Source organism: Danio aesculapii, chromosome 22 (assembly GCF_903798145.1).
Source record: "Danio aesculapii chromosome 22, fDanAes4.1, whole genome shotgun sequence".
NCBI lineage: Eukaryota > Metazoa > Chordata > Actinopteri > Cypriniformes > Danionidae > Danio > Danio aesculapii.
The window spans coordinates 3711479-3731393 of record NC_079456.1 but is presented as its reverse complement, the minus strand read 5'-3'; the positions used below and the strand labels follow the sequence as shown (position 1 = coordinate 3731393).

Here is a 19915-nt window from a genome sequence, read left to right as displayed (position 1 = left end):
GCAAAAGAGAAGAAAAAAGTAATAAAACGAAAAAGGAAAAAAATAATAAAAAAATAGTAAAGAAAAATAAAAATGAAAACAACAGTAATAAGAGTACATAAAATTACAATCAACTAGTCATTCAACAATCACAATCAAATCTTCTGATATATTGTTGAGGGTGAAAGTAAATATTTACAATTAAAAATTACAAGATAATAATAGTTAAATCAAATAAAATGGCACAAAAGCATCAGAGGCATGTCTGAATCCACTTTTGCTATTTTTTGGGGACGATTATTCCTTTTAAATTATTTTTCTATAGTAGATTCAATAATTATTCCAGAGATTTTGAGGAACAACTCAATTGCTTTATATTTAATCTACTTCAAATTGACAAAACAATTGAGTTAACTCAATTGATTTGTGCTGGGACAACATGGAGGAATTGTGTGAAACCCTGTGTTTAACAGAGCGAGTACTATTCCTTTAAAATTCCTGAAATGGAGATGTGTTGAAAGGACTGTACAATAATTTAATGTGTTTTTCTTTCATTTTCTATTGAACATCATTATAAAAGCAACACAAACACACTCTTTTCTCTTTATGTCTGTTTTTCATCATGCAGGAGTCAAAAATCACATTTTCCAATCCTATCAAGACTAAATAATTCAGTTCCTTACGGATTTAACCAGGTTATCCGACTGAGACCAATCTCACATTTGTAGATACGATTCAGTACCTCCCAACGTCTTTAAGATTACCTTCAGCCAATTTGTTTATATCAACACAGTCAAAATCCCTGAAGCTCTTGCTAAATTAGGTCCAAAGGTAAGGTTTTAATTTCCCCTATACAGAAATAACATGATCCTTCATTGATTTTCCAATCATAAATCAGTCAAAAATGGATGCCTAAATAAATAAATCAAACACACACTAGGGCTCTATTTTAATGATCTAAGCACAAAGTCTAAAGCACATGGAGCAATTAAGCATTAAGAGCGTGTCCGCATCCACTTTTGCTATTTTAAGGATGGACAAATACGCTCTGCGCCCCGGCGCATGGTCTAACAGGGTTGTGCTTATTCTCCTAATGAGTTCTGGGTGTGTCTCATCTCACATTGCCTTTAAGAGTCAGTTGTGTCGCACCATGGCGCATTTGCTATTTACATGACGGACTTTGTAAGTGTAAAAACCGAACACTTCACTAGCGAGAAAACAGTTAAAGAGCATCTGCAGCACAAGGATAAAGAACGAGCGTCCTTCGTTCAGCCTCTTTCCTTTCTATTTACCTTACTTTTACTCTTTACTCCTTTACTTTGGTGGAGTAAGAAAACAATCCATTAGCCTACATATTTAATTTCTTTTCTTAAGCAAAAAGATTTGTCTCAAAACTATTTCTAAATTCAGTTCTAATATTTAGCAAAGGAATAAATGAACAATAATAACAAGTGTGGTCAAAACTGAGTTATATTCAAACACACGTCCTGTTTTTATGCCCCATATGGTGATGCAGATATCTCCACAGGTGGACAAATCTAAACTGGTTTTTATTAAAACAAATATAAATATGCAGATAATAAATAATACTGCTAACAATAATAACATTATGCTAATGCACATTGTCATGAATAAACTGAAAAAGCCCCTGAGATGAGGCATGGAGGCAGTGGTGTTTATATTTATGTAGAAAATAATCTTTATTTAACATTTTAATCCTTTAATTGTTTTCTTCTATAAAGATATTTGTGTATTGCTCTACATCCTGTGTGTATTAATCAATGTGTAAGTTTTTGGACATGCATAGGTGCATAACTAACGTGCTCTGTGCTGGACTTTAGAGCAGCTTTTAGTTGGTCAATGATGCGGTCTATTTCAGTTACTCAAAAAAGCAACGTGCCAAACAATGCGACTTAACACACCTCCTTTTCATGCCAGCACACACACGACTACACAAAGTGGTGAAAATGCATTTGCTATTCAAACGTTATGCAAAATGTGAAAATTACGGTTGCGCTGGGCTCAAAATAGCAACAAATCACGCCAAACGTGTCTTGTGCCTTATTGCGCCGGGTGTATGATAGGGCCCTTAAAGTAAGTTATAAAACATTGCATACTTGTATATTTTTTAAATATATTAAAATAGAAACATCTACATTAAATGAGATAAAAAGCTGTTTTTGCTGTACTTTAAATGAAAAAAGCGCAGGATTGCTTGGGGAGCAGGACAGAAATAAAAACATACATTAAAAATCAAACTCCTCAAACTTTTGACCAGACTTTTAGCGGATTTGCAGAGCTGCGTAATTATATTCCACTATGAAAACTGTCACGGAAATGCCGGTAAATATGGTAAAACACTCCTAATGGATCATTAGCATGATTTATATGATATGTAAACAGCAAACAGCAAGTTTTTTTTATTTTATTTTAGGTAACCTGCTGGTCTTAGGGTTGAGTCTCTATGAGTTCTGAATATAAATTGATGACTAACATAGTGGATATTTGCAGTAAATTGCACTGAAAAATTCATGAGCCCAGAAGGACTGATGGCTGGATCCGCAGCTTCATCAGCTTTTATCCAGCTCATCGGCTTATTATTCATCTGATGGCAATAATACCGTCTTCAGCGTCTTCTTGTGGGTTTTGCTGAACAACTCATTTGTTTCAGACAAAAAGCAAAGTTGCGGTGCATCATCTGAGGCGGCGGCAAAAATAGCGTGTGATTTGTGTGTTGAATGACGAACACAAAACATCTAAATGGGAACAGATGAGATGTAAATATGTCTAATATTGAGATTACTCATATGAGTTTTGCTTGATGTTTCGGAAAATGCACGGCAAATTTCTCTTTGAGACATTTAAGTTGTTTATAAAACTCGTGAAAGGACTTTTTTTTAAAAAGACAGGTCACAACATGATTGTTCTACACGTTTATATCTATATTAGATTTTTTATTTATCTATTTATGAGTCTTCTTTTTATTGTTCGTATTTAGTAGTATGTTTTTGCACAAAATTGGGTCTGCTTACACTTCCGTTATACTTTGTATGATGACAATAAAAGTTCTGATGTTCAAAACTAGTTGAACACACAATTTAAATATATTTCTCGTGCTCGTGCTACAAATCACGTCTATTATTGAACATTACTTGTGCTTATAGTTACAATAGTACAATACGTGGTGTAAATAGCTTCTGCCTGAAACGAACAACAAAACGTTCCCTAAGTGATGCATTTCAAATTCGCAAAATAAAAAATGTAAGCATCACCCTCTAGTGGATTCATCATCTGAAACATACACAAGTAATTTATATTCGCAAAAATGTAGACAACGCCCTCTAGTGGATTCATCATCTGAAACATACGCAAGTAATTTATATTCGCAAAAATGTAGACAACGCCCTCTAGTGGATTCATCATCTGAAACATACGCAAGTAATTTATAATCGCAAAAATGTAGACAACGCCCTCTAGTGGATTCATCATCTGAAACATACGCAAGTAATTTATATTCGCAAAAATGTAGACAACGCCCTCTAGTGGATTCATCATCTGAAACATACGCAAGTAATTTATATTCGCAAAAATGTAGACATCGCCCTCTAGTGGATTCATCATCTGAAACATACGCAAGTAATTTATATTCGCAAAAATGTAGACATCGCCCTCTAGTGGATTCATCATCTGAAACATACGCAAGTAATTTATTTTCGCAAAAATGTAGACATCGCCCTCTAGTGGATTCATCATCTGAAACATACGCAAGTAATTTACATTCGCAAAAATGTAGACAACGCCCTCTAGTGGATTCATCATCTGAAACATACGCAAGTAATGTAATTTAGATTCACAAAAGTGTAGGCAGCGCTCTCTAGTGGATTTGTCATTTGAAATGTATGTAACATATGTAGATTCGCAAAAAGGAAGACAGTGCTCTCTAGTGGATGTTATCTGAAACGTATGTAATACATTTTAGATTCACAAAAGTGTAGACGGTGCTGTTTAGTGGATTTTTCATTTGAAACGTATATAACGTATTTTAGATTTGCAAAAATGTATACAGCGCCCTCTAGTGGATTCGTCATCTGAAACGTACGCAAGTAATGTAATTTATATTTTCAAAAATTTAGACATTCCCCTCTAATGGATGTGTCATCTGAAATGTATGTACCATATTGTAGATTTGCAAAACATTTGTCATGGTAAGCGTATGGAACATATTTTAGATTCGCAAAAATGTAGACAGCACCCTCTAGTTATTTTGTCATCTAAAACATACACTACATATTTTAGATTCGCGAAAATGTAGACAGGGCTCTCTAGTGGATTTGTCATCTGAAATGTACGCAACTTCTTATTTTAGATTCGCAAAAATGTAGACAGCGCCCTCTAGTGGATTTTTCATCTGAAACATACACAAGTAATAAATTTTAATTTGCAATAATGTAGAGAGCGCTCTCTAGGGGATTTGTCATCTGAAATGTACATAGCTTATTATAGATTCACAAAAATGTAGACAGCCTCCTCTAGTCAATTTGTCATCTGAAATGTATGTAACGTATTTATAATTTGTTAAAAAAACGTAGACAGCGCTTTCTAGTGCATTCGTCATCTGAAACGTATGCAAGTAATGTAATTTACATTCTCAAAAATTTAGACAGCACCTTTTAATAGATGTGTCATTTGAAATGTATGTAACATATTTTAAATTTGGAGAAATGTAGACAGGAGAAGTGTAGACAGCCAAAATTGTACCCAGAGCAAAACATTTAAAGAAAATGTAAGCTGAAGCTTTGACAAACTCGCAAATAGCCCGATATACTGATATATGTCCTTAAACTGAAATGGTTTCTAAAATAAGCTTATATTTCAGGTCGCTCCTGCCAGTGCATTCCTATGGTTTCATCGGGAACTGGAGCTTCTGATGGCAGCTGCAGCTGGCGATTGGCTCATTTATAATTAAGGTAGGACTATTCCACAATGTTGCAGTGTTATGACAAACAGAGTAATATTAGTGAACAGTCTTGGTGTATTTATAATCTTAAACTCAAAAGTTCCCAAAACATTGCATGCACTTTCATGACACCTATTAGCCCAAATTTTAACATTCAAGACTCCAGCACCCCAAAACCCCTAGCAGACAAGAATTCAATAAAGGAGTTATTATGTTTTTAATAACTGCAACAAGTGCACGAAGATTACAAGAATACAATTAACAAAGACTGACAGAATCCCTTCAGAGATGTCACTCCTTAGAAGGGATTAGGAAAGACCACTTCTGAATTGAACACACTGTTATATTGCATATATTATAGTGCATACTACAGATTTAGACTTCTATGAATGTTTTTTTTACGGGTGTTAGTCAAGTTAATTTCCTCTAGGAAACACTTTTTTCCTCTCCATATGCACCAGACACCTTATAAGCACCTGAAATGTACTGGAAAATATTGTGCAATTCTGAATGTGCTTCACACGGATGAGTGGGATCAATAAACCATCTATAGTAGACACACTTTCTCCTCTCCGTATGCACCAGACACCTTATAAGAACCCTATACTTCTTGGAAAACATTGTATGTATCCAAAATCCTCCCCTTTACCCTAAAATAGTGCACTATTTGAGGGAGCAGCTATTTGTAGTGGTGACTGAAACCTTAGTGGATGTTCTGAAGTCAACTCAATCAATCCCATAATGCACCACATTAACAACTGAACAACCTATGTACACTCATAATACATAATGCACTGTGACAGTTTGTGCGGCAAGTGAATTTCCATATCTGACCACAAGATGGCGTCCACATCGGTATCCTATCGTTTCGAAATAAAATATTACCTAAAGTTACGTTTATATACATGATAGAAGTCAAAATACTTTGTTTCGTTACTAATAGAAAGCTTGCTAAGTGTTAAATAACTACCATCGAGTCTCACCAAATGATTAAAACGTAGTGCGTCTGAGACAAACAAAATGGCGTCCCTTCAGTGCTCCAATTCACTGACTTGTTTCATTCACTCTTTTAAGTGGCCTATATTAGTGGACTAATGTAGGGAATCGTGGGATAGAGAGAAATTGAACTAACACTTGTCACATCTAAATACTGCTGTTCTCCGATGATTTGATGTGCTTTTTTAGTCAAACGAAGCTGCTAAATATATAAGTATAAATATAGTCGGCTGGTTGGGTGTTGATACTTACAGCTCTGGTTACAGACAGGAATCGATCATAGCTGATTAAGACAATATTGAAGACAGACGCCGTGCACAACAAGTAGTCCATCACCAGCCACAGCTTGCAGAGTCCCCGACCCAGCATCCATCTGCCCGTCAAAATGTAGGGCATATAGAGCGGGATGCAGAAAGCTCCTGGAAAGAGACACATTTCACTGCGTTAAGCGAATGGATGATGGACATAATAATCAATGCAACCCAGAAACAGTAGAAATGCATACTGTGGGCTCTATTTTCGTAAAAACGTCAAATACGATGCTTAGGTTATGTTGCCGTGCAGCTTCTGATGACAAATCCACTAGAGGGCGATGTCTACAGTTTTGCGAATCTCAAAATACGTTACTGCACTCTATACTTCTTGGAAAATATTGTGCAATTCTTAGTGTGCTCTACATTGATCAGTGGGTTTAACAAATCAATTACAGGAGACTCACTCTCTCCGTATGCACCGGACACCTTCACTATCTACGTTTTTGCGAATCTCAAAATACGTTATTGCTACTTATAAGCACTCTATACATTTTGGGAAAAATTGTGCAATTTTAAGTGTGCTCCACATAGATGAGTGGGCTTGACAAATCAATAATAGGAGCCTCGCTCGCTCCTCTCCGTATGCACCAGACACTGTCTACATATTTGCACATTTCAAAATATGTTATGGCTACTTATATGCACTCTTGACTTTTTAGAAAATACTGTGCAATTCTCTGCAGCGCTGTGGCGCAGTGGGTAGCGCTGTCACTGTCACCTCACGGCAAGAAGATAGCTGATTTGAGTCCCAGCTGGGCCAGTTGACATTTCTATGTGGAGTTTGCATGTTCTCCTCGTGTTGGTGTGGGTTCCTCCAGGTGCTCCGATTTCCCCCACAGTCCAAACACATGCACTATAGGTGAACTTGGTTAACTAAATAGTCCATAGTGTATGAGTATGAATAGGAGTGTATGGGTGTTTCCCAGTGTTGGGTTGTAAGGGTAAGGGTTTCCGCTGTCTACACTGCAAAAAATGCTTTTCTTAGATTTTTTTTTGTCTTTTTTCTAGTCCAAATATCTAAAAATTCCTAAATCAAGAAGACTTTTCTAGACAAGCAAAATAATCTGCCAATGGAGTAAGCAAAATAATCTTATGTCAAAAGGAAACACATCAAGGTTGGGTGATTTACATGTTAAGTCAATGCAAAGACGCAATAGATGCAAATGAGGTGGCGTCAATTTCCCGCAAACATTTGAGCGCTGTTGACAGCATTCTTAAAAAGCGCTGATTTGCCATTGTGTTTACAAGCTCAACAGTGATTGGCTGTGAAGGTCATCAGTTCACCGAACTCACCACTTTTTACTGAGTCTAACCACAGATACAGGCCCACTGGAGCGTTCTAAAGTCAGGATTCATCAGCTAATTGACGTGACTTTAAAATGCTCCAGTGTCCCTGTATAGCAATATCAAATCAGCGCTGTTTAAGAACTCGCTCAACAGCGCTCAGATATTCACGGGAAATGGACATTTTTAAAATCTCAATATCGAATGGTACCAAATTTTAGTATCGTGACAACACTAGTACGAACACATGCGTTATAGGTCAATTGGATGAACTACATTGGCCGTAGTGCATGAGTGCGTGTGAATGTGAGTGTGTATGGGTGTTTCCCATTACTGGGTTGCAGCTGGAAGGGTATCCGCTGGGAAAAAATATTCCGGAATAGTTGGCGGTTCATTCCGCTGTGGTGACCCCTGATAAATAAGGGACTAAGCTGAAGAAAAATTAATGAAAAGTGATGTCGTCATACTGCCCCCTAGTGTTCAACTGAAGTCAAACATACATTGAAGTATATTTTGGTGAAAAAAAATGTAGCCCGAAGCATGTATCTCCAATGATCGTGTGTTGAATCAATGGCCATGCGCTTCACAAGGCCTGCATACAATAGGGGATCATGTCACGGAGGAGTCGCTTCACAATATGACCTCCAAACCCAGAGCCATTATCAAAAAGCCATCGAGAGCAAAGGGAACGCTGACTCCTCTCTGCGCTCCACACCTCTTTCTCTTGCCGTTCTGTTCCTGGAAGCTTTTTGCACAAAAGCACACAAAACAGCAATCTCATCACCGGCGAGTCTTTGAAGGACGGCGAGATTTCACATCTATCACACTGTCAAATACGCAGCCGTGGCTCTGTTATTTAGAGCTTCTGAGCTGCTTGGCATTTGAGAAGAAAAAAGGCGCTCGGTTTGGGCTCTTTATCTGAACTACGTGGGCATGTTTTCAGGTGGAGCGCCACCCTCCTCTCTCGCCAATAGAGATATAACCAAGTTTTTTTTTCTTCTCAAAGAGCGAAAGCCACGAGCGCTAATGCCTGTGAGCCGCAAATAAACACTCAAGCAGACAGAGGAGGGTTTGCTGAATAGACCGAGACGCCGTGCGGATCTTGAAATGAAGCGCAGATAGGATCTGGTCTCTTAATGCACTCTTAATCCAAGCCAATAATTTATGGTGCCAGTGCAGAAAACGAAAGGTCGTCCATTTATTCAACCTCACAACCTGCTATGCTAAGAAAACACGGTGGTTTTTAGGTACAAATGGCTAAAATGTAGGACTATAGTTTGGTCAAGCATAGTTGTGTTTTCACTCCCAAATGGGTCAATTGAACACATGATCGGCTGAATAAATAAGCTTTCCATTGATGTGTGGTTTGTTGGGATTGAACAATATTTGGTCAAGATGCAACTATTTGAATATCTGGATTCTGAGGGTTCAAAAAAATCTAAACATTGAGAAAATCGCCTTTAGAGCTGTCCAAATGAAGTCTCAGTGATGCACATTACTAATCAAACATTAACTTTTCATATTTGTATGGAAGGATATTTACTAAATGTCTTTATGGATCATGATCTTTACTTAATTCTATTGAAAACATATATCCAATGCAATATAACACTGATTTGTAGTCCAAGGTTACATATAAATGGTCAAAATGTATTTTGGAAATTGTATGGAAATTGCAGTCTTGTAGCTTTAGGTCAACCAAAGTTGGGTTTTTAGTGCCAGATGATGTAAAATACAACCAAAATTCCCAAATACCTAAACATTTTTGAGTGTATTTGTGACCATGTACAATAAAGGTGTCCTTGTAGTCCCAGGTCTCATTTAAATGGCTAAAATATATGGTCTGATAGTAAACTGTGACTTAGTTTTCTTTAGGTTAACCAAAGTTGGGCTTTCAGAGCGAAATGATGTAAAATACAATAAAATTTCCAAATAACTAAACATTTTTGAGTGTTTTTGTGACTATGGACCACAAAACAAGTAATAAGAGTCTATTTTTTACACATTATCTGCTACATAAATTAGCTTTCCCATTGATAAATGGCTTTTTTAAATAGAAATGTCTAAAATGTATAGGAAATTGCAGTCTAGTTAGCTTTAGGTCAACCAAAATTTCCAAATAACCAAGCACTTTTGAGTGTATTTGTGACCATGCACCACAAAAGTGGTCTTGTAGTCCAGGGCCTCATTTAAATGGCCAAAATATATGGTTTGATGGTAAATTGTGATCTAGTTTGCTTTTGGTCTATCAAAGTTGGGTTTTCAGTGTCAAATGATGAAAATACAATCAAAATTCCCAAATAACCAAGCATTTTCTATGTGTATTTGTGACCATGTGTAACAAAAGTGGTCTTGTAGTCCAGGGCCTCATATAAAAGGGCAAAATATGTGGTCTGATGGTAAATTGTGAAGCCTAATTTGCTTTAGGTCAACCAAAGTTGGGCTTTCAGTGCCAAATGATGCAAAATATAATAAAAATTCCCAAATAACCAAGCATTTTAAGCGTATTTGTGACCATGCACCACAAAAGATGTCTTGTAGTCCAGGGTCTCATATAAAAGGGCAAATATATGGTCTGATGGTAAAACCTAGTTTGCTTTAGGTTAACCAAAGTTGGGTTTTCTGTGTAAAATAACAAATAACCAAACATTTTTAAGTGTATTTGTGACCAAGGATCACAAAACAAGTTGTACGATTCAATATTTTACACATTATCTGCTGAATAAACAAGCTTTCCATTTATACATCACTATTTTAGATATAAATATCTAACAATGTACAGGGATTTGCAATCTAGTTAGCTTTAGGTCAACCAAAAATCCCAAATAATTAAACATTTTTATGTGTATTTGTGATCGTGTACCTCGAAAGTAGGACTTTTAGTCCAGGGTCTAATATAAATAGCAAACATGTGTAGTTCGATTGGCAATTGTGATAAAGTTTGCTTTAAATCAACGAAAGTTGGGTTTTTAGTGCAAAATTTTGTAAAATACAATCAAAACTCACAAATAACCTAGCATTTTTCAGTGTATTTATGACCATTTACTACAAAAGTGGTCTTATAGTAGAGGGCCTCATATAAAAGGGCAAAATATGTGGTCTCATGGTAAATTGTGAAGCTTAGTTTGCTTTAGGTCAACCAAAGTTGGGCTTTCAGTGCCAAATGATGCAAAATATAATAAAAATTTTATAAATAATTGGCAATTGTGATAAAGTTTGCTTTAAATCAACGAAAGTTGGGTTTTTAGTGCAAAATTGTGTAAAATACAATCAAAACTCACAAATAACCTAGCATTTTTAGCGTATTTGTGACCATGCACCACAAAAGTGGTCTTGTAGTCCAGGGTCTCATATAAAAGGGCAAATATATGGTCTGATGGTAAATTGTGATACCTAGTTTGCTTTAGGTCAACCAAAGTTGGGTTTTCAGTGTCAAATGGTGTAAAATAACAAATAACCAAACATTTTTAAGTGTATTTGTGACCAAGGATCACAATACAAGTTATAAGATTCAATATTTTACACATTATCTGCTGAATAAATAAGCTTTCCATTTATACATCACTATTTTAGATATAAATATCTAACAATGTACAGGGATTTGCAATCTAGTTAGCTTTAGGTCAACTAAAAATCCCAAATAATTAAACATTTTTATGTGTATTTGTGATCGTGTACCTTGATAGTAGGACTTTTAGTCCAGGGTCTAATATAAATGGCAAACATGTGTAGTTCGATTGGCAATTGTGATCAAGTTTGCTTTAAATCAATGAAAGTTGGGTTTTAAGTGCCTAATTTTGTAAAAAAACAATCAAAATTCCCAAATAACCTAGCATTTTTCAGTGTAATTATGACCATTTACTACAAAAGTGGTCTTATAGTCCAAGATCTCATGTAAATGGTCAAAATAGATGGTCAGATGGTAAATTGTGAAACCTAATTTACTTTAGGTTAACCAAAGTTGGATTTTCAATGCCAAATTATCTACAACACACTCAAATTTCCCAAATAATCAAGCATTTTTTAGTGTATTTATGAATGAAAGCTTCACACCAATGATCAGACTAATGCAAACAAGTGAGCATCTCGTATGAATTTAAGAAATCTGAGCGACTAGTTTTGTACAGCTTGTCGGATATTGTCTTTTTTTTTTGAGTGTGTTAAGAGTGATCTAATCAGTGTTTTTGCTTCCGGGATGAAGTCAAAACTGGAGAAATGTGGCTTAATTAATAATTCACTCTGAATCCATTTCCTGCAAAATAATAAAGTGAGACTCTGAGCCATTTGGTAATCGGCATTACAGATGGAGATAAGCTCTAAAAGTAAGCACGGCTATAATAATTTGTGTTCAGTAATTGACAACGGCCCATGCTAATGAATATTGAATTGCAAAACGGGGCGAGAACGAAATGTACAGTCACACAAACCAATATGTTGGATTTTTTTTGTTTGAAGTCTGTCCGCTTTGGCTGATAAGATGAGACTGAATCACATTAAATTAAATGAGCAGAAAATAGAACGCATATTCAATGCAGATAAAGTGTCTACGTCAAATATTTCAAATAGATTTTTGAGAAATTATAATGTCAGATTATTAGTTATTGAGTTTAACATGTTTATTTAAACTTGGAACAACATGCTTATCTTGTCCAGCACTTCATAAAACATATTAAAGAACAAGTACACTAAATTTTATTATATTATAGATAATTAAAAACTTGTTGCAGGAAAATGGGTGAAGGCTAATGGAGAAAGAATATTACAGTAAGTGTATATTATTCAAATGACAATTAATGAGTATTTTGGGGCCCAAATTATTGGTCCTTAAAGTAAATCATGGTAAAATGTATGATAAAACACACATTCTAATGTATACGGGAAATGTTTGATTATATTTATTGATAATTATATATTTTAAAATGAATATATGAACAATAAAAATATTCTATAAGAAATTCCGAGTCAATATTATGCAAAACCAACACTTAATTTCGCTGTTTCATTGCAATATTGTACTCTCTATATATCGAGCATATCCAGTTTGATCGATCTGCTTACTATCTAATCACCTAATCAATCAAACTTCTCTCCCGGAGACCAAATTTCCCACAGATGTACAGTAAACTTTACAGTAAGGTTTGATCCTGTGGAACAAAGAGACGCTCATTCAATGGCATGCGCGCACTTAATAAAGCGATATGATATGTTTATTATATCAATCTACATACCAACAAGGAAGTCTGAGATGGCCAAATTAAGGAAGAAGTAATTGCACTGGTTTCTGAGGCTCTTATCCACGACAAAAGCGAGAATAACCAGCGCGTTTCCCACCACCACCACGACCACCAGAGTTGCCATCAGTATCGCCAGAATGACCATCGTGTATCCGGGAAACGGAGCCTCCGCCGGGCTGACGGTCGTGCCGTTGGAGCCGGAGGTGTTGAAGCAGGTAACCATGGTCAGATCGAGGACATTTGGCGAAGCAGCAACAGGTCTGAAGTCATCGTGTGAAGCTTTTCCCGCTGCCGAAGATGACAGGAGAGTTTTCATCCCTTCAGGGGAGCGTTAACTTCAGCGCGCGGCGGGGAAAAAAAACCTCCCCGCCGGAGTCTCCAAACACCGCGCATCTTTGAAGCCGAAAAACACAATGACTACTTCTTCTTCTTCCTGAGGGAAACTCCATGAAGATGACAAGTCAGTGTTCAGTGAGACTGAACAGTTCTGAGACTTTCAGGCTGAATAGCGCGCTCCCGTGTGGCGCGCGCGCGTCAACTGTTGCGCGCTCCCGCCTCCGTTAACATACGCGGTCCACTCCTTTTGTGAAGATCTGGGTGAATTATTTAGTTTTTTATTCCCAGAATTACAATTCTGTCATCATTTGTTCTCAATATATATATACTCCAAAACTGGGATGACTTTTGTTCGTTCTGTTGATAACAATTTAAGATGTTTTAACCCTTGTGCACTGTTCACATTTACTACCCTTTTGTTATGTTCGAGATGAAAACATTCACTGAATTAAATTTTTAACATTTCTTTTGGCCAAAAACCAAAAAGTGTTACTTTGTGCCCCGCTCTCCCCTACTCCAGTCTAAAAACACGTACATAAGCGAATTGTAATAACACGCACTTATATCGAATGAATTAGAACCACTATATTAAACAAAGTATAGGTAAAAAAACGAAAATATAGAAATACCTCATCTCATATCCCTCCGAATGCTCATTGAGCTTAGGGTTCTCTCCCGGGACTGCATGCCAAACCTGCTATCATAGTCGAGCATTATCTAAGTGTGAACTCTTGAAATAAGATTTGTCACTAAAAATCATTCTGCTAGCTGAACACAGAGAAAGTTGTGGCCAAATTAAGACTCAAATAACCCTTGAGTGGATGAAAACATCCCTAACAGCACATAAGACTGAGAACCAGCAACAATTACCTTCAATAGAATTAGTTATTATAGAATTAGTCCCTTTATTAATCCAGGGTCGCCACGGCAGAATGAACTGCCAACTTATCCAGCACGTTTTTACGCAGCGGATGCCCTTCCAGCCGCAACCCATCTCTGGGAAACATCCACACACACTCATTCACACACATACACTATGGACAATTTAGCCTACCCAGTTCCCCTATACCACATGTCTTTGGACTGTGGGGGAAACAGGAGCACGCGGAGGAAACCCACACGCGAAAGCAGGGAGAACATGCTAACTCCACACAGAAACACCAACTGACCGAGCTGAGGCTCGAACTAGCGATCTTCTTGCCGTGAGCCGACAGCACTACCTACTGCGCCACAGTGTCGCCTAGAATTAGTTTTTCCTACTTATTTATTTGATTTGTTTATTTGGCAGGGACAGTGTAAATTAATTAGCATTTCTGCAAATGCACCAAAATTAGCTATTTTTCATCAGTTGTCCCTGGACAAAAATGATACAATCAATCAAGCATAGTTAAGAAGCACTAAAATAGACATGGCTATGTAGATTTTATTTAAAATGTAAAAATGTATATGTACAAATTAAACTAAAAACGCCAACATTATGTAACAGAGATAAAATAGTTAAAACACATTTAAACCAGACTCTATAACCACACTTTTAAATGTTTTTTGAACATATTACAAGAGGTTATTTCTCTGATGCTTCCGGGGACAGAGTTCCACTTCTGTGTAGCTGTAACTGAAAAGGCACCCTGACCAAAGGAGTGTCCGGAGTGGGACAATACAGTCTCCTCGGGCTGCCCCTCGTGTTACTCTGTGTGTGGTGTTCCTGATGTTTACAAACTGACTGAGATGACAGACCATGAGTGATTTTATATATCAGACAAATGTTTGAATACTTAATGACATTTTCCCAGCTTAACAGTTTATGTTTTTGTAAAATGGTACAATTATGATGTCTTCGAGGCTTTTTATCCAGTATTTCAATTGCAGTGTTGGACAAGCTACTTGAAAAATGTAGTGAGCTAAGCTATTAGCTACTCTATTTAAATGTAGATTAACTACAATAAAAGCTACACCCTGGGAAATGTAGCAAGCTAAGCTAAAAGCTACTTTGCACAAGAATCTTAGCTACATTTAAGCTATTTTTGCAATTTTCGTTTTTAAATCGAAGCAACTTAAATTATCATTCATATCTTAGTGCATACTTGTCAACCCTCCTGTTTTTCCCAAGATTCTCCCGTATTTTACAGTTCTATCCCGCTGTCATCCCGTAAAGGTATTTTTTATCTTTCTGTGAAGAGTCGATCCTCCCTATATGCAACCCATACCGCCGAACCACCAGGGGCCGCCCCTTGCTCTTAAATGTGAGTCTGTTCTGTGCTTTTATTTTATTAAGACATGAAAACACTTTGAAATAAACAAAAACGGCGCAATTCATTTCCTTTTCATTACAGGCGCTGCCCCAATGCAATCCTCAAAACAGTCAGTTCATGTAACGATGCATGTCAGCTGACGCGCTCCATAGTGATGAATAGATGCTGTTTTCCCAGCGGATTCTGTTCGTATGCGATTTGGTGAGGAGCTCAAGTGGACACTGGGTTTTGGGTGCGTGTTTGAACAGACATATACATGTCATCATCATAATGATAATAATAATAATAATAATAATGGCGGTTCATTCCGCTGTGGCGACCCCAGATCAATAAAGGGACTAAGCCGAAAAGAAAATGAATGAATGAATAATAATAATAATAATAATAATAATAATAATAATAATAATAATAATAATAATACCAACATCTAGACATGTCGATCTTGTTGGGTTTTCTTTTAAACACAACAAATTTTGTCCTAAATGAGCATAAACAGTGAAGAAATCAATCAAATGCTTTCATTATAGATCTGTGCATTTTTAAAGGGACACCTCTGTTATTTAATGTATACAGATTGTTTAAATTATACAGTGAAGAAAAGATTAATCAGATGTGATTACTTGATTCAATTTCTTTATAATGGCTAATAATTTAAATGAGCTGAACTTTTTGCTAATTTATTTGCAGCTTTTTCTAATATACTAAGTATTATGTCCTTTGTAAATAAGAATAAAACTTATTACTGACCGTTTCAGCCGTTTATTTACAATATTTAGTTTTTTTTGTTTTTTTTTTTTGGGGGGGGGGGGGGGGGGGGGGGGGTGTTGACAGGTATGTCTTAGTGATCACTAAAACTGTCAATGAATCATATGAGGCAGAATTGTTCAGTTATTTACTGTAAATAATATTGTACCAAACAGAAACAAATTATAGTATATAACAGCAAAAACAAAAAATCCAATAAAACCAGGTGTTACACGTTTAAAATAGAATCAGCTATAGTATCACCCTAAATTAAACTTCTGTCATCATTTACTCATCCTCCATTTATTGCAGGCAGCTAGCTCTCTGCAACTCTCACATGGTTGCCCACTGGGCTGCACCCGGTCAGTACTTGGATGGGAGACCACATGGGAAAGCTAGGTTTCTAGCTGCTGCCGGAAGTGGTGTTCGTGAGACCAGAAGGGGTCTGTGTGGGTCCTAATGCCCCTGTATAGTGAAGGGGACTCAATACTGCTCAAAGAGCGCAGTCTTTCGGATGAGACGTTAAACCGAGGTCCTGACTCTCTGTGGTCGTTAAAAATCCCAGGATGTCCTTTGAAAAAGAGTAGGGGTTTAACTCCGGAATCCTGGCTAAATTTGCCCACTGGCCTCTGTCCATCATGGCCTCCAAACCATAATTGGCTTCATCACTCTGTCTCCTTTCCACCAATCAGCTGGTGTGTGGTGTGCGGTCTGGCGCAATATGGCTGCCGTCGCATCATCCAGGTGGATGCTGCACACTGGTGGTGGATGAGGAGATCCTCCTTCATTGTGTAAAGTGCTTTGACTGTGTAGAAAAGTGCTATTTAAATGTAAGGAATTATTATTTATTATTCTAAACATGTATGAGTTTCTTTGTTCTGTTAAACACAAAAGAAGATATTTTGATCGAATTATTCACCATTGAAAAACCACGGAAGTCAACAGTGTCCAGGGCTACCTAAAGTTTAGGATCATTTTTTTTCTCAAACAGGTCTCATAAATGTCCATTATTGTGTGATCTATCCCTTTAAAGTCCATCCTGTGTGTGTGTTCTTGAAGATATCAGATTTAAACTAGAATCATACGAGTAAATTATTCCCCTATGCTTTGAACAATGTCCGAATTTCCAGCGTTGACATATTTTTGACCAGTGTGTTTGTGCTCCTGCACTCTTCAGTGGTTTCAGCACCACGGACAGCAGCCACTCCAGGCAAAGCTCGGGTTATTTTCTTCAAAGCGTTCCTCCTTTTCCCAGTGGCTGTGTCTCACTTTTATACATTCTATATGGCTCTTCTTAAGCCTCCATTTTCCTGCTGCAGAAGTGCTTTAAATCCAAGCATTTAGAGAAGAAATGGTGCTAATGCATCTGTCATAATGACGTGCATGATGAGGCATGACAAATAAACATCCTAATTGCACTTTTTAAAGTTTTTTTTTTTTTAAATTGCACACCATCTACAGTACGCCTCCTCTTCCTAAACACCAAAACTCTGTGTTTCTGGGCTTAAAATGATTCTTAATTACACTGGCTGTCAGAGAGATGTGGTCTTCTTCTCCAGCGTGACTCATTTCCCTACTGACACAAAAGACCAACTTCAGCCGATCCTCAGCTGCGCACCAGAGCAAGACGATAGCACTCACTTTTTTTTTTTTTTTTTTACCCCGGCATTTCACACACGTGCGTGACATTGACACCGAAATAATGGTGCATCTGTGAAATCCAATTTAGCGGCGCTGCATGTCGCGGCTCCTTTAGCTTCCATTAGTTCCAGCAGTTGTGCGGTTAAATTTCCAGCGAAAACCTTCTTAAATGTGTCATTCTTCTTTAATTGTGGAGTGCTAATTAACCCCTGGGATCTTAACCCAGGATTTCTTGTATGGGCCCCAGCGGCGATACCAATCACTTCCAGAGAGGGTGACACGAGGAGCTGTGGAGCAATTAGATTAGCATAATACTCACTGCAGAACTCATTTCTAACATTTCTTATGCACTTTTTCTAACTAACTGGAATGACGTGCAACAATTGTGTTATTGGCAGTAAACTGAATGCAATTTAAATTAATGCAAAATGCTTAAGCGGTAACATTTGATTCGGCTGCTAATAGCCATTTTAATTGTTGATTTTTAAAAAAAACACATAAAAGAGTTGACAGTAACAGAGTTGATGGTAACAGTTGACAGTAAAAGAGTTGACGATAGTTGACAATAACAGAGTTAACAGTAACTGCGTTGACGATATTAGAGTTTAGAGTAAAAGAGTTGATGATAGTTGACTAACAGAGTTGACAGTAACAGTTGACGGTAACAGAGTTAACAGTAAAAGATCTGACTTTGACAGAGTTGACCGTAACAGAGTTGGCAGTATCAGAGTTGATGATAACAGCTGACAGTAAGAGACTTGACGGTAACGTAGTTCACAATTACAGTTGACAGTAACAGAGTTGATGATAACTGTTGACAGTACCAGAGTTGACGATAACAGTTGACAGTACCAGAGTTGACTAACAGTTGACAGTGCCAGACTTGACGATAACAGTTGACAGTAACAGAGTTGACGATAACAGTTGACAGTACCAGACTTGACGATAACAGAGTTGACAGTAACGGAGTTGACAGTAACAGTTGAAGGTAACAGAGTTGACGATAACTGTTGACAGTACCAGAGTTGACAATAACAGTTGAAGGTAACAGAGTTGACGATAACTGTTGACTACCAGAGTTGACAATAACAGTTGAAGGTAACAGAGTTGACGATAACTGTTGACAGTACCAGAGTTGACAATAACAGTTGAAGGTAACAGAGTTGACGATAACAGTTGACAGTACCGGAGCTGACGGTAACAGAGTTGATGATAACAGTTGACAGTACCAGAGTTTACGATAACAGTTGACAGTACCAGAGTTGACAATGACAGTTGAAGGTAAGAGTTGACGATAACAGTTGAAAGTAAGAGTTGACGATAACAGTTGAAGGTAACCGAGTTGACGATAACAATTGAAGGTAACAGAGTTGACGATAACAGTTGACAGTAACAGAGTTGATGATAATAGTTGTCGGTAACAGAGTTGGCGATAACAATTGAGGTAACAGAGTTGACGATAACAATTGAAGGTAACAGAGTTGACGATAACAGTTGAAGGTAACAGAGTTGACGATAACAGTTGACAGTAACAGAGTTGATGATAATAGTTGTCGGTAACAGAGTTGGCGATAACAGTTGACGGTAACAGAGTTGACGATAACAATTGAAGGTAACAGAGATGACGATAACAGTTGACGGTAACAGAGTTGACGATAACAGTTGACGGTAACAGAGTTGACGATAACAGTTGAAGGTAACAGAGTTGACGATAAACAGTTGAAGGTAACAGAGTTGACGATAACAGTTGACAGTACCAGAGTTGATGATAATAGTTGTCGGTAACAGAGTTGGCGATAACAGTTGAAAGTAACAGAGTTGACGATAACAGTTGAAGGTAACAGAGTTGACGATAACAGTTGCCAGTACCAGAGTTGACAGTACCAGAGTTGACGATAACAGTTGAAGGTAACAGAGTTGACGATAACAGTTGACAGTACCAGAGTTGACAGTACCAGAGTTGACGATAACAGTTGACAGTACCAGAGTTGACAATAACAGTTGAAGGTAACAGAGTTGACGATAACAGTTGAAAGTAACAGAGTTGACGATAACAGTTGAAAGTAACAGAGTTGACGATAACAGTTGACAGTACCAGAGTTGACAATACAGTTGAAGGTAACAGAGTTGACAATAACAGTTGAAGGTATCAGAGTTGACGATAACAGTTGAAGGTAA

General features: G+C 37.2%; 1 protein-coding gene across 1 annotated transcript in view; it reads right to left on the bottom strand.

Annotated features, from left to right (window-relative positions):
• LOC130216270 (histamine H3 receptor) overlaps window positions 1-13119 on the bottom strand; it is a 31669-nt gene extending 18550 nt beyond the window's left edge. The window contains exons 1-2 of the mRNA XM_056448169.1: window positions 12759-13119; window positions 6185-6351 (exon numbers count right to left, since the gene is read on the bottom strand). Of these exons, the coding sequence (XP_056304144.1) occupies window positions 6185-6351; window positions 12759-13080 (489 nt within the window). The 5' untranslated portion in view covers window positions 13081-13119. The remainder of the gene's footprint in view (window positions 1-6184; window positions 6352-12758) is intronic.
• Window positions 13120-19915: the final 6796 nt, after the last annotated feature.